Raw genomic sequence first — 15,925 nt, forward strand, 5'->3', positions numbered from 1 at the left:
ATTTGAGGCTTCTGAAACTGACAAATTTACTAAGAAGTGAGTTTAGCTGAGAGTGAGTTTGTGAAGCAGATCGAGATTTCTTATCCGAGTAGAAAGTTTTGAAGATTACTCACCCAAGATTGCAGTGTCTACTCTCTGCCTAACTGTAAGTGAGATATGTGAAGGCTGCTTGTGTTGTAACTGTAAAACAAATGGTTAAATGTTTAAAATAAATGACATGGGGTCCCCCCCAAAAGCATAACCAGCCCCGGGCTGCTCAGCCAATCCTGGTTCCTCACCTTACGGGGAAAAAAAACATGTAGGGTTCCCCCATAATTTAGTTACCAGCACCTGGCTGCAGGTCCAGTCCTGATTTAAAATATAGGGGGGGATTGCATAGGGGTCCCTCTGTATTTAAAACCAGCACCGAACCCAAACCCACCGGGGTGTAATGCCACAGCCAGGAGACCCTATCACCGGGTCTCCCCAAGCCACAGCATTAAGACCCCAAGCCGGTCAGCCCAAGCAGGGATCTCAGGGGAGGTGGAGACCCCCCAAAGGGGTCCCCCCTCTCCCGAAACCCCAGGCTTAGGCTGAAGCCCACGGCTCTTCCCCGCACCCCTGGGCTGTGGGTACAGGGTAATAATGGTGTAAAAATAGTTAAAAACTATTGTATTTTATAGCGGAACTACAGGTGCCAGCATGCCTGCCCTTTGGCACTTGTAGAACTACAAGTGCCAGCAGGCAGCCGGCATCCATACCCACACTGTAAAATAAATAGTTAAGCAACCACAGGACGCACACACCGTATACAGTATAACTTTAAGACATACACCTATTCCACTCACATATACTTACCTGCTGCCAGCTGTTCATGTCCACTTCTCCATGTAGAATCCAGTGGGAGTACCTGGAATAAAGATCCCATACTCACCATCATCCTGGCATCACTATCCATAGCATCCCTGTACTTGGCAAAATAACAAAACGAGTAACCTGATCCATGGCAGACAGGTGTAAGTATATGTCGTCACATATACTTACACTACGCAAAATGATAGATGACCCTTGTCATCTGTATTTCCCACAGACCGCTAGACAATCAGCGGCTGCTTTACATGTAGCTGCCGCTCATTGACTGGGACCTACGTGTAAGCAGCATTTGCCTGACCACCCCCCCCGTAACCTCCCACAAATGTCACTTCCTGTCAATCAGTCGTCCATGGGTCTGTATAGCCTCTGCAATTGTAGTCCCGATCACAGTGGCTAGTTTGCACATGCGCATTGCAATGCATGCGCAGAATGCAACAAATCAACCGATTGCATGTGTATAAGCAAATGTATTCCTTACTGAATCTGGCCCACAGATCTTAAGAGATATAAGCAAGTTGTCAGCTCAAATAGCAAATATGACGACATCTTCAACTTCAGTTTCTCCTGCAAACACTGCTGCGTGGAGAAAACTGACCTTTTCCAAAAAATCTAACTGGTGATGAGGATGAGTCAACTCAACGCACCAGAGTGAAAAAACATTATGACATCTGGTAAGGCTTAAAAGAATTTCCAACAATTATTGACATTTATACCATGGCTCAGTCTGATACAGTAAGCGTCAATAGAATGGTGGAGGATTATTTTAATGCCAATGTACAAATTAGCATGTTACACAGTCCAATTTGATTACTGAGAGAAGACCAAGGCAATTTGGAGCCCCTTGTACAAACTAGCTTTGCTTTACTTAAGCTCCAATGTGTACTCAGAAAGAGTATCTTCCAGTGTGTACTCAGAAACAGTGTTTAGCACAGCTGGGAACCTAGAGAGTGGTTGTCAGTGGAGACTACTTCTTAAAAATGTGGAAAAACTGATGTTCATAACAATGAACTACAAATTCAAATTCATTCGTTACCTGGCTTCCACAAAGTATTCCACCTCCATTTACACGTGCTGGCCTTGGGCTTATAATCTAGTTCTTGATTAAAGAAAACACTATAGCATCTTATAGTTTATATTAAACTGCTATTCTGTCTGCCACTGATAGTGCCACTATGATTATCAGGGGTTGGATATGAGTTCCCGGGAGTCGGGATACCGCTGGTCAGAATACTGACAGCGGCATCCCGACAGTAAAAATCCTGACAGTGGTAGTTAAGTACAGTACCACCAGTGGCGTAACTAGGGTATTTGGAGCCCAAGGCAAATTTCAAAATGGAGCCCCCCAACTATGTGCGCGCCGGGTGTGGGTGTGGTCACAAGAGGCATGGCCACTGAAAAATGGAGCATGTCAACATGACACATGCCCCTTTCTTGTCACTGGAAACATTTCTTTCCATATGCACCTTAATGCAGTGCCCCTTATACAGTCCCCCCTATGCAGTGCCCCCAGTAGTGGTCCCTCTTATGCAGGCCCCCAGGTGCCCCTTATACAGTACCCCCAGTAGTGGTCCCCTTTATGCAGCACCCCATTAGTTCCCCTTATAAAGTGCCCCCAGTAGTGGTCCCCCTTATACAGGCCCCCAGTAGTGATTCCCCCATATGCAGTGCCCCTTACACAGTGCTCCCTGTAATGGTCCCCCTTATGCAGGCCCCCAGTAGTGATCCCCATATGCAGTGCCCCCAGTAGTGAGCCCACCATATGCAGCCCACCATTTGTTCCCCTTATACAGTGCCCCCAGTAGTGATCCCCATATGCAGGACTCCAGTAGTGATCCCCCATATGCAGTGCCCCCAGGAGTGATCCCCCTTATGCAGGCCCCCAGTAGTGCCCCTTTTACAGTGCTCCCAGTAGTGAACCCCTGTAGTGGTCCCCCTTATGCAGCCCACCATTAGTTCCCCTAATACAGTGTTCCCAGTAATGATCCCCCATATGCAGACCCCCAGTAGTGATCCCCCATATGCAGTGCCCCTTAATCAGTACCCCCAGGAGTGATCCACCTTATGCAGGCCCCCAGTAGTGCCACTTTTACAGTGCCCTCAGTAGTAATCCACCATATGCAGTACCCCTTACACAGTGCCCCCTGTAGTGGTCCCCCTTATGCAGCCCCCTTTAGTTCCCCTTATACAGTGCCCTCAGTATTGATCCCCCATATGCAGCGCCCTTTATACAGTGCCCCCGGGAGTGATCCCCCTAATGCAGGCCCCCAGTAGTTGTCCCCCTTATGCAGGCCCCCAGTAGTTATCCCCCTATGCAGTGCCCCCTGTAGTGGTGCTCCCTTTTCAGTGCCCCCTGTAGTGGTCCCCCCTGTGCAGTGCCCCCAGTAGTAAGCCTCTTATATAGTGCCCCCAGTAGTAGTCCCCCTATCTAGTACCCTTTATATAGTGCCCCCAGTAGGAGTCCCCCTCGATGCGGTGCCCCCAGTAGTAGTCCTCCCCTGATGCAGTTCCCCCAGTAGTGGTTCCCACCAATGCAGTACCCCCAGTAGTAGTCCACCCTATACAGTGCCCTTTATATAGTACCCCCAGTAGGGGTTCCCCTTGATGCAGTAGTGGTCCCCCCTGATGCAGTTCCCCCAGTAGTGGTCCCCCCAATGCAGTACTCCCAGTAGTATTCCCCCCCAGTAGTAGTCCCCAGTAGTGGTCCCCCCGAAGCAGTGCCACCAGTAGTAGTCCCCTCCTTAGTAGTAGTCCCCCCCCCCGATGCAGTGCCCCAGTAGCCAGTAGTGGTGCCTCCCCCCACAGCAGACACACACACAAAAAAATAAAAACACTTACCTGAATCCCCGCTGGCCAGCTCTGTATTATGGGAGAGACGTCATGACCCACTGCAGGAGCCAGAAGATGGAGCTCATGAGTGAGCTCCAGCCCGGCTCCAGCAGTGGGCGGCACAGTAGTCAATGAGATCTGTCTGACTCTCACTGCCTGCTAATCAGTGGCGGGCATCGGAAGCACGGACTAGGAGGTCCATCGCCCGCAGCTCAGCCCTGCTCCGTGCCTGAGCCTGCCCTCTACCCTCCCGCTAGAGCTATTGGGTAAGCGCTCAAGGGGAAGGAAGGGGTGCGGCCATGCAGCTCAGGATGGTGCTGGGCGCATGGAAGCCTAGTGCCGGTCCTGCTGCTGATTAAACACACAGCCGGCAGCTGCATGTTTGTACTGTGTGTAGTGCTGACCGAACTCCGTTCGGTCAGCACTACACTGACCTCAGTGCCCTGGACCGCGGCCGGCGGCTCCCCCCTCGCCGCCTGTCCGATGGCGGCCAGATAACACGCCCTGCTCAACCCCCCTTAGTTACGCCACTGACTACCACTAACCCAAACCCACCCTCCCCGGTGCCTAAACCTAACATCCCCCATAGTGTCTAAACCTAACCTCCCCCTCCCCGCACCTTAAACCTAACCCTCCCCCCTTAGTGCCTAACCCCAGGGGTTAAAGTGGGCAGGAATGGCCTGGAACTGAGTTCTGTCACCTCTAATGGTAGGTGGAACTAGTTCCACCTCCACCAAGTCCATGCACAGAAGTCCCACAGACAGAGAGCCACTCACTGTCTGCCTAGGGAGGCTCAATTTCTTCAGAGAAACCAGCATATAGGTAAGGAAAGAATCAAGCGAAGGCAATACATAGGGGTTGCAAAAAATATTGGGCATCCAAGTGACATAGACTAGTTTGTGGGGACCACATAAAAAAACCTCAGAGGCACAGCAGAAAAATAACACTGATATATAACATTTGGTGGGAGAGATGAGTTCCACCACCTCTCCAGGACCACTTTAAGCCCTGACTAACCCTAACCTTAACCCTAGTGCCTAACCTCTAACCCTAAACCTAACCCTCCCATAAGCCCTTATACTTACCTTTGAGATGCCGGCGGTCGGGATACTGGAGCCGGGATCCCGGGATTGCGGTGCCGGTGTTTAGACCATCGGCATCCTGCACTCCGGGATGCTGACTTCATCCCGTTTACTAGATATGCTATATTGTTTTAAAATGCCATGTGTTTGTGCTGCTGCTCTGTCGCTCTCTTCTACTTTGGCCAGCCAGCTCACTGTAGTCTTTGGCCAATATTGGTGAAAAATTGTGAGCTTTGAGGTGGTCAAAATTGACGGGAAATTAATTATATTAATGTTACTAATATTGTAGGAACAAAAACAGGCACAAATAACATGATCCAAAACTTAAACAGAAACAATACACTTGAGGGTACTTTTGCAAAACCTTTGAGGGTGATTTTACCAAAACCAAAACACAGGTGTCTGCGCTCATCTCTAATAATTACACCTACATGTTTGAAAAATGTACATGTCACATCAAAATCCTATCTCCCACCACTTTCATGAAGTTAAAAATGCTATTTCTATCCTAAAATACTTCTCGGTAGAGCCTCATTTATGGCTGAAGTTAATCTTGACAGTAAAATTGTAAGTCTTTATTACACGTGACACTTTTTTGCGTTAAATATTGAAACCTATTTTTACACAGGGCAAAGTACATTTATAAATACACTTCCTTGCTAAGTGAAACTGGAAATTAAAAAATATTAGCACTGCCCTTTGCAATGTTTTAACTTATTTTAATAATCTTGCACAGGAATGTTCTGCTTTGCAAAACTACTTGCAGTGGGGCAGCTACTCTGTCCTTCACGAGTCCAAGTGTATATTTTGAACATTTGAAGGATGAGACTTCTTCTATTTGGTATTTGCACCCTACCATTCTGCCCTTAGGTGTTTTTAATCACCAGCCCAGGTTCCTGCATTCCTGTCTACTTATTAGAATGGGCACTATTACAGGTAAGTCCTGGATACATTTAACATAATGTGTTAGCATTAGGGATGTTAGGGACCCATCTTATGGGGTTCACCTTGACGCGGTGGATGGGCAAACATTTTTGGCCAAACATGTACTAAGAACCTCACTTATACTCCATGTTAATTGTAGAGTTTATCAGGATTATTTTTTCTATCATTGTTCTTAGTACCTAGAGTGTGCGCCTGCATTCTATATCCCTCGCATTGTTATACAAGTCTCAGCATGGCAGCACCTCCTATTATGTTTAAAATTAGGGTGTGCAGTCCAAGCCCCCCCTCTTACTTCACGAGAAATGCCCTGTCTCTGCCCAACATCTCTCATAGGCTGTATACACTGTATTTCTTTAACATTAAACTTTTTTGATAGTTGTCTAGACTACATTAAATGAAGGGCACATTTTAATTCCACAAATTCATAACAACTGTCTAAAGGTGCCTACACACATGGCGATTTTATACACGATTTTCCTGATTTCCACGAATCGTGACAAGAAATCGTGTAAAATATGCGCCCAAATCGTGAGTTTCTACTCATGATCACAATGCCGATGCGTGTCCCTGCTTGTCGTACATCGCATCTTCAGATCTGCCATGCTATAGGGCAGATTTGGGTATGCAGTCGGGAAGCCAGCAGACCTAATCCCGACAGCCGGCTTCCCTACTGCTTTATCCCGGCGAGGGTTAAATGACAGGCGTTTAAATATAGACGCCTGCCATTTTACCGATGCCGGGAGATCGGCGCCCGGCATCCCGATTGAAGTGATGCCAGGTGTCGTTTTGGACAGCCATGGGGGGGGAGAGGGTTAGGTTTAGGGCTCCCGGGGGGGACAGGGTTAGGCACCCAGCCCGGGAGGTTAGGGTTAGGCTAGGGGGAGGGAGGGTTAGGGTTAGGCACCCCCGGGGAGGACATAGGTTTAGGCGGCGGGGAAGGGGGGGTAAGGTTTAGGCACTTAGAGGGGGGATTAGGGTATGCTACCCCTTAATCGCTATTTAGCGCTACAGGTCGCTAAATTTAAATAATTGCTTTCCAATCCAATTGAGGTTCCAAAGCACAAAAAGTAATATTTTGCAAGAAAAGGTATAGCGCGCTGTGATCTAAACAATTAGCGCAAAAAGCAAGTAAAATACAAGGTACAGCCAATACATACACTACCACTCTGGATCCAGTTCTCAGTCATCAATCCTGAAGCCTGCGGTCATCAAAGAAGGGAAAATGACTCCCTTATGGTGTCCAGAGCACTAGCCTATATACCTTACAGGTCACAGATAGAACAACAGAGACAAGCTGGCATAATTCCATTGCTCCTTGCTCCTGGTCATCCTGGTCATTGGTTAGTTCATACGGTGTCATCAGGGGTATGTCCTAGTTCTCCAACAGTTGCTTTGTGTAGTTTCCCGCCAAAGAACTGGTTAAACTGGCTACAGACACTACATACAAAATGTTAACATGCTAACCAATAACTCCCTATCTCCTTGCCGATAGAACCGGAGATCTGCAAATAAACAGTGATTTAATATAATACCAAACATGACATGTCTACTATGTTCTAAACCTTAGATCTTATTAAAGTACATATTACATCATAATTACTTGTTAAAAAGACCTTTAATAACTTTTTATTAACTTATTGTAAAATAGGAACCATTATATACATGTGCGTTCGCATATGTGCATCTGTTCGTATGTATGTGAGGACGCACGTGGGCGTCTATGTGTGCGCATGTGGATACACAAAATAGCATCTATGTGTAAGCATATAAGTCTATATGTGCACGTTATGTGAATCAGTGTATGTGTGGTGGGTTCGCAGTTGTGCGCATTGGATTGCGCCGACGCAAAGTAGCGTCCGATTTACCCTTTATCAGATAACAGACAACTAGATCGTCAGATAATAATTGCAAACGATCATACTCAATTATTTGACTTCGACAAGGGTTAGGCACTGGGGGGGAAAGTTAGGGTTAGGCACCCTAGAGGAGGGTTAGGGGGGTTAGAAATAGGTTAGCTAATACTTACCTTCGACAATCGGGATTTCCTCCCCTGCCAGCCTAATGGTGTTGGGATTCCAACCGCCGGGCAGGGGTCCAGCGGTAAATCATACCACATCCCAGATTTGCCAATCTGGGACACAATGCACTGGATGCACGATAGATCTTAAGTCAGATTGGACATTTTTTACTCCAAATCGTGACCACGACTGCCTGGGAGCTGCCTGGGGAGAGTTCAGAGGAAATCGTGCCTCAGGTCGGATCGTGCTCGGGTCGGATCGTGTGCACATTGCTATGTGTGTAGACACCTTAACAGATTTTATTCTACATTCACAGCAATATATATATTTGCAACATTGAAGTATGTTCAGTGACTATTTGTTGGCAGAAGCCTGGTTTATCCCAAACAGTAGATTTTGGGGGTCATTCAGAGTCGGTCGCAAGTGCTGAGCGCTCGCAACCGACTCGATGTTGCCCCACTGGGCATGCGTACGATGGAGCCGGCTCCATCGTGCGCATGCGCGAGACCCCGCTAGGGACGGACGCTCCGTTGCTAGGGGTCTCGCAGCAGACGGGGCTAGCTGTCGATGGTGAGTGACAGCTCGCCCCATTTGGGAGGCGGGCAGGGGGTGTGCCTGCCCAAATGGAGGCATTCCCGCCAGAACGCTTGGCCGTTTGGGGGCGGCCCCACTGACATCATTGCTGATGTCAGGGGGAAGCTTCCTGCTCGATCAGAGCAGGAAGCTCCCTGGGGCTTACGAGTGCCCAGACCCAACCTTAGGATCTGGTCGTAAGCCCCGATGTTAACCCACACTTAGCGATCGACAAGGAGGCGGTTGTTCAGGATGCAAGCGGCCGCCCTGATTCAGTGCGACCGCTTGCAACTAACGACCGCCTCTGAATGAGGTCCTTTGTCTCTTAGGGGTATATTTACTAAAGTACGATTTTTTAGAAGTGGAGATGTTGCCCATAGCAACCAATCAGATTCTATTTAACATTTATCTAGCATATTTTAGAAGATAATAGCTAGAATTTGATTGGTTGCTATGGGCAACATCTCCATTTCTAAAAACCTGCATTTTTGTAAAAAATACCCCTTAGTGTATAACTTGCAACATTTGGTGTGTAGTGTTCTGTATTTTATTTATACCTAATGTAACAAAGTTAATTACCACATTAATTTGGAAGAGTTTCTGTGCTGGCATATTTCAGGGTGGGGCTGCATTCAAACAGAATACCTGTAGTGAGGTAAATTCTGTTAGATTAGAGCAGTCCTTCTCAAACTTGTCCTCAGGACCCCACACAGGTCACGTTTTCCAGGTCACCTAGCAGGTGCACAGGTGTATTCATTACTCATTGACACATTTTAAAGATCCACAGGTGGAGCTAATAAATTCACTTGTGATTCTGTGAGGAGACATGGAAAACATGCACTGTTTGGGGTCCTGAAGACCGAGTTTGAGAACCTATGGATTAGAGCAATGGGTTCTCAAACTCAGTCCTCAGGACCCCACACAGGTCACGTTTTCCATGTCATCTAGCAGGTGCACAGGTATATTCATTACTTACTGACATTTTAAAAGATCCACAGGTGGAGATAATTATTTCACCTGTGAGGAGACCTGGAAAACATGCACTATTTGGAGTCCTGAGGACCGAGTTTAAGAACCTGTGGATTAAAGATATGGATAGCCAATGAAAAATGTAAAAAAATTAAATGCACTGTGAACATCATCTTGGAGATGTTAGCGCCACATTGAATAAAATATGCATCATTTTTTTAATAATACAGTTTACTTGCTTTTACTTGTGTAAATTAAGTTTACTCTAAAATGATTTGATTTGCTAATGAAGATTTTTATGTTCTCTTCTCTAGGGTAATATGGATTTACTTTGCTGATGGAAACTGGGTTTATCCTTTCCTTGGATTACTTACACCTTTTGAATTTACAATATTTTTTTTAAGCAGTCATATATTAGTATCATGTGTTTATATTGTTGGAGAAACTCTTAACAATCTACTTTGGGGTAAGTTGAATAATAAAGAAAATATTTAAGTTAAGTGAGTAATAAAGGAGGGTATTCATGAAAGCTTGGAGAGAGATAAAATTGTGAAAAATAAGTACCAACCAATCTGCTTGTAATGCTGGGTACACACTGGCCAACACATCGGCCGTTTAAATGAACGGCCAATATATCGTGTGTGTGTCGGTCAGTGTGTACAGAAGATATATCTGTGAACGATGTCATTCACAGACATGCAGTATTGCGTCTGCTGTACATCACTGCCAATGCAGCTCTATTGGTGCATCCTGCTGTGTGTACGGGCGGTACCCTTGCTGCAGAGGCCGCTGGTGTCTGACATCAGAACTGGGCAGGCACATGTAAGTGCCCGGACAGTTGTAACGTCAGGCACGACACATCACTTGATGATTGGTAAGTGTGTATGCACTTACCAATCATCAGATAAGATCAGGCTTGCCGACTTTCTCTCTGCCCCTTCTGGGAGGGAGCAGTCAGATCGGCATGACAGGGGGCGTGGCCAGCCCAAGGAGGCGGGGCCGGCCAGACTACGAGTATTTGTGATCGGGGCAGGGCCACGTGATTGTGTCATTTTGGCCCCGCCCCGCTACACAATGCCGATATTACAGGCATTGTGAAGCAGTTAGAGGGACCAAAATTATACGATTGAGCGTGAATCACGTCACCGCCCCCCCTGCTGCGGGGGGTTTCAAAGGTAATTGCGGGGGGGATAGGAGGGGTGGGCGGCAGATTTCAGTTTAAAGAGTAATATTATTGAAAAGTGTTGAAAAGGGAGCACTTTTGGGAGTGTTCCTTGCTGTGCAGAGCGGCATTTGACAAAAAGATTTTCATTTTGCAGAGCTCAGAGCTGCAATCTTATTTTTAACTTGACCTGTTATTTGCCTGTGACCTATTTTGTGCATGTTACCTGTTTTGTGCCTGTGACCTGTTTTATACCTGCATTTTGGAATTTGCCAGAAGGGTGCATTACTGTAAGTTATCTGGCCTTGAATAACAAACATTAGGTTATAGGCAAAAGACTTTGGTTATTCAACATATAGCCCTCTAGCTGCTGTGAAACTACACATCCCAGTATGCACTGCCACAGGTTTGTTATTAGGGCATGCTAAATCTGTGGCAGAACAACCTGGTAATTTCTTCTGTCTGGTACATATACCAGGGAATACTGTATATATCCTGTCACAATTGTAGAACTAAGATGTGGATTCCTACTTTTTATTGCACTTTTTACCTTAAGGTTAATATTGATTGTTTCTTCTTCAGGGTCCATTGGGCTCCACAGGGAAACATTGGGGTGTAGGTAGGACCTATATCCTGCCCACAGCCTGAGGGCACTCCAGTTTTGTTGGTGTCCGGCAAGGAGCTGGACCACCATTATAACAGGGGGCCGCCTTATGCAGCCCAAGCTTTTATTTTTTTGATTTTATTTAATTTATATTTCTACCAAAAGGGTTAGCAGCACCGCACTGTCCTCCGGACGTCTGTGCTGCCACCCCATCACCCCTCCGTGGCACCATGACACCAAGCCTGCGCTAGGTGCTCCCGGTGGGGATCCAAGTGGGGACTAGCTAGCAAGCTCCCTGGACCCCCAGACTGCAGTCCGGAATCCAGGGAACAGGTAAGGCAGAACCTCGTTTGCGGGGACCCACGTATTAGTGCAGTTTTGCCTCCGGTCTCAGAGACAGACCGGAGGCGCTGATGTGGACACTGGCTCGCCCACTACTTCACTAGGCCACCGGGACATTAACATACTGGCGCAGAGGCATATTATTAAGGCCAGGAGACCCGGTGGTTAATGTCAGCCAGGAGATAAGGTGCTCTCCCTGCAGCTCCTCCCCCAGCTCTGGGCGCCATTCCACTGCGGTCTTGGTGATCCCTGAGCTGCTCCTCCCTCACCCTCCACCCCCTCAGAGATGCAAGCAAGCAGTCTCCGGGAATCACTGGGTCCAGTCTCCCTTTATACCTTTCCCAAGGACCAGGTTATACAGCGCTATATTCTACCAGCCACTGCGGTCTGTGTAGTTGATAATAGTGCCAATTGCAGACATGCAATATTCTTTTCTGATTTGTATGTGCCTTGTGCTAGCACTAATCTCCATTTTTCTGTACTGTCAGTTATAACTTTCTTCCGCTATATCCTGTCATACTAAGGTATAGAGGGTCATTGTACCTCACACTTGTGAGGGCTATCACATACTTCATACCGCATTGCACACTACATTGTGCCATATCTAATGCGGTTGCAAGCTCCCTGATGTCATATGTAGCGCTGTTGCACACTACTTTGTGCCATATATAGCACTGTCACTCCAGGGGGGCCACACTATGTTGTGCCATATATAGCGCTGTTGCATACACATGGTGCCATATAAAGCACTGTTGCATACTACATGGTGCCATATAAAGCACTGTTGCATATTATATTGGGTCATATATAGCTCAACTGCACAATACATTGTGCCATATTTCACATACTGCAGGGTGTTCACTGCACTGTATCATTACTATGGCTGGCAGAGGAAAGAATAACAAACCGCGTCAGGATTCTGCCCCTATTCTGTTGTCCTGTAACTCCTGCTCAGCGGTCTTCATTCAGGATGGGCTTTGCACTAATTGTTACACAGCCCCAGGTCCCTCAGCCCCGGTGTCTCTCCCTCAGGGAGGGCCTGATTTAGCAAGGAATGCACGGATTCCGATGCATGCACCCAGCTGCTATGAGAATATACTAATGAATGCATACACAAGGCAATCGCAGCAGAATAAGCAGACGCCTACCCACTTCCCTTTACTTGCGTCCTCTATACCTGGCAAGTCAGCGGAGGAATCGGTATGAAATACCGTCACAGGCACGCCTGCGCTTGTCCGACCACACCCCCATCAACACCCACAAACAGCACTTCCTGTCAATCACTTGTCCCTGGGGCTGCGGACTCCCTGCTTATGCATACTCCATCGTACTGGCCGGTTCACGCACTATGATGCATACGCATGCGCAGAGCAAAACCATCGACCTGCATCTATGCGTTCCTTGCTGAATCAGGCCCAGAGAGTGGTCCTCGTAGTGGCTCCCCCTGTGGGATGGCCACAGCAGGTACTTCCTGCAAATCCTTTGCCTCCCCCATGGGTAGCCATGCTGTCTACCTCAGTACAGAGTTTGGCTACTCTACAGCCTTGCAGCAAATGCTACAAAGGAAAAATACTTTACCTACTAAACCCTCTAAATATGCTCTATTATCCTCCCAGTCCACTCAGTTATCTGATTCTGACATATCATCTGGGGAGGCAGAAGACGCAGACCTCTCTCACTCTGACGTCTCCGGAGAAGAGGAGCCACCCTCTAAACTAGATATACCTGCTCTTGTCAGAGCTGTAAAATCTATTTTACAAATAGACGAGGATGAACCCGCTCCTAAGAAAAAGAATGCAATTTTTAAACGACAAAAGGTAGTTTTACCAGAGTTCCCTCAATCAGACCAGCTATCTGATCACATGAGTGAAGCATGGAATATGCCTGGTAAAAGGTTCAAATTCCAAAATGGTTCATTTCCTTTTATCCTCTTCCAGCTATTGATTGCACTAAATGGGAAGTTCCCCCGGCGGTGGGTTCTCATGTAACTCTTTTGGTTAAAAATGTCATATTCATACTGCTACCTCCTTGAAGGAGACTACAGATTGATGTATAGAAGCTTGTCATAAATCTATTTACTCTCTTACAGGAGCTATTACTCGTCCTGCTAGGGCTATGGCCTGGGTGACGAAAGCCATTGAGAGTTGGGCAGAGGCCCTAGAAGAAACACTTCCCCTGATGCTTCAAGGGAGCAACTCTCCGATGTATCTCACATTAGGGATGCAGCCTCCTACTTAGGTGAGGCAGCTATAGATATGGTTCTCCTGGCCTCCAGGATATGTGCCACTTTGGTAGTGGCCCGCCGTATCATTTGGCTCCATTCCTGGAAAACAGATTCAGACTCAAAATGGGCTCTGGAGTTTCTCCCTTATTCGGGAGACATCCTAAGTGGTCCAGAGCTAGATAACATTTGGCTTACTTTGGCAGCTTCCAAGATGGTGTTCCTGCCCTCTTCCTATAATACAAAACCTAGGACGTCATCCTTTCACCCTCAAGGTAAAGCCAAGGGTCAGTCCTTTACATGGCAACAGACATCAGCCAAGGCCTCCAAGCCTAGGGCCAAACAGGCCTGGGCTACTAGATGTCCACCTGACAAGTTTGTGGACAAGCCTGCAGCCTGATGGGGCGGGCCTCTCCCAGGGTGGGAGGCCGACTTCTTAATTTCGCCAAGGTTTGGCATCAAACCACGTCAGATACCTGGGTAAGAGAAGTGGTCTCCCATGGAAATGCTCTCTCCATCCTGAGGCGACCCCCCGAACAGTTCTTTTGCAGAGGACCACCATTGGACTCAACCAAGGCCATGCAGCTTCACAAAGCCATTCAGTCCTTACTGAATTCAGGAGTTTATTAGGGTGCCCAAGTTTTGTATGGAAACTCTCCATTCTATTATCCTAGCTATGGAGCCAGGAGATTTTATGGTATCCCTGGACATCAAGGACCTTTACTTACATTTACCTATAGCATCTTCTCATCAACAATATCTCTAGTTTGCTAAACGACAGCAACATTACCAATTTCAGGCTCTGCCGCTTGGCCGCTCAACGGCCCCTTGGGTCTTTACCAAAGATAATGGCAGTTATGGCGGCTTCTCTTAGTTGTCAAGGGATCAGACTGCTCCCATACTTGGACGATCTTTAGCTGTTGGCAAGCTCCCCAGAGACTCTTCAACACCATCTGCAGGTAACCATTACCTTTCTACAAATACATGGTTGCCTGATCAACTGGAAAAAGTCTCCCCTACCACCTTTTCAAAGAATGGTACATTTTGGAGCCCTCCTGGACTCTCAAGTTCAGATAATCTTCCTGATGGCAGACAAGATTTCAGCACTACAGTACAGACTACGCAGACTGCTTCACAATCGCAGAGTGTCAATTCATTCTGCAATGCAGGCCTTGGGATCATTGGTATCCACCTTTGATATGGTGGAGTTCGCCCACTTTCACTCCAGGCCCCTACAACTCCAGATCCTCTCCAGGTGGAATGGGCTACCCCATCTGCTCAAATCCCAGATGATGAGCCTCCTCCCAGAGGTTTGTCTGTCCCTAGCCTGGTGGCTACAGACTCCCCATTTTAACAAGGGTCATCCCTTTTGGATCCCAGACTGGGTTCTCCTCACCACCAATGCAAGCATCCGAGGGTGGGGCGCAGTAACCAGCCAACACTCCTTCCAGGGCCAATTGTCTCCAATCAAGGCAATGCTGCCAGTCAACATCCTGGAACTTCAAGCCATCTACAGAGCTCTCACTCTAGCTCAGAATATTCAGAAAAATAGACCAGTACAAGTACAGTCTGATAACACCAAAGCTGTGGCCTACCTCAATCATCTATGGAGCACTCGAAGTCAATAAGCAATGACAGAAGTGTCCCACATTCTCACTTGGGCCGAACGCAATCTCCCAGCCATCTCCGCAGTGTTCATCCTGGGGGTTCTCAATTGGGAAGCGGATTTCCTCAGCCATCATGACATGCATGCAGGAGAATGGTCTCTACATCCAGAAATCTTTCAGCTTCTGGTGGACAAATGGGGTCTTCTAGTAGAGGATCTCAACGCCTCAAGACACAACAACAAACTTCCAGTTTATGGAGCAAGAACAAAGGACCCCAACGCGGCCATCATAGATGCCTTGTCGATGACATGTGCCTTCCAGTAGGCATATATCTTCCCTCCAATATCTCTGCTTCCTCGAGTGCTTCAGAAATTCAGACAGGAGGGCATAGCCCTGTTAATAGCTCTGGCATGGCCCAGACATCATTGGAACTCGGATCTTCTAAGACTCTCAATAGATGTTCTTCAACTTCCTCTATGAGTAGACCTTTTGTCTCAGGGTCCATGTCTACATCCGGGCCTAGCCCATCTGTCTTTAACAGCTTGGCTCTTGAGACATCCCTCCTAATGGCTAAGGGATTCTCCAGCTCTGTGATCCAGACCATGCTCAGAGCATGTAAACTGGCCTCAGCCAGGATTTACCACAGAATTTGGCATTTATTTTTCCAATGGTGTGCTCAACAAAACTATGACCCTCAGGTCTTTTAAAGTTTCTCGAATTCTTG

At 47.3% G+C, this 15,925-nt stretch overlaps 1 protein-coding gene across 1 annotated transcript in view; it reads left to right on the plus strand.

Moving 5' to 3' along the window:
• ADTRP (androgen dependent TFPI regulating protein) overlaps positions 1–15,925 on the plus strand; it is an 82,901-nt gene that overhangs the window by 41,589 nt on the left and 25,387 nt on the right. The window contains exon 5 of the mRNA XM_088471764.1: positions 9,580–9,731. Within this exon, the coding sequence (XP_088327890.1) occupies positions 9,580–9,731 (152 nt within the window). The remainder of the gene's footprint in view (positions 1–9,579; positions 9,732–15,925) is intronic.

This window comes from Taudactylus pleione, unplaced genomic scaffold, assembly GCF_031769625.1.
Source record: "Taudactylus pleione unplaced genomic scaffold, aTauple2 ptg000116l, whole genome shotgun sequence".
In the NCBI taxonomy this organism is placed as follows: Eukaryota; Metazoa; Chordata; class Amphibia; order Anura; family Myobatrachidae; genus Taudactylus; species Taudactylus pleione.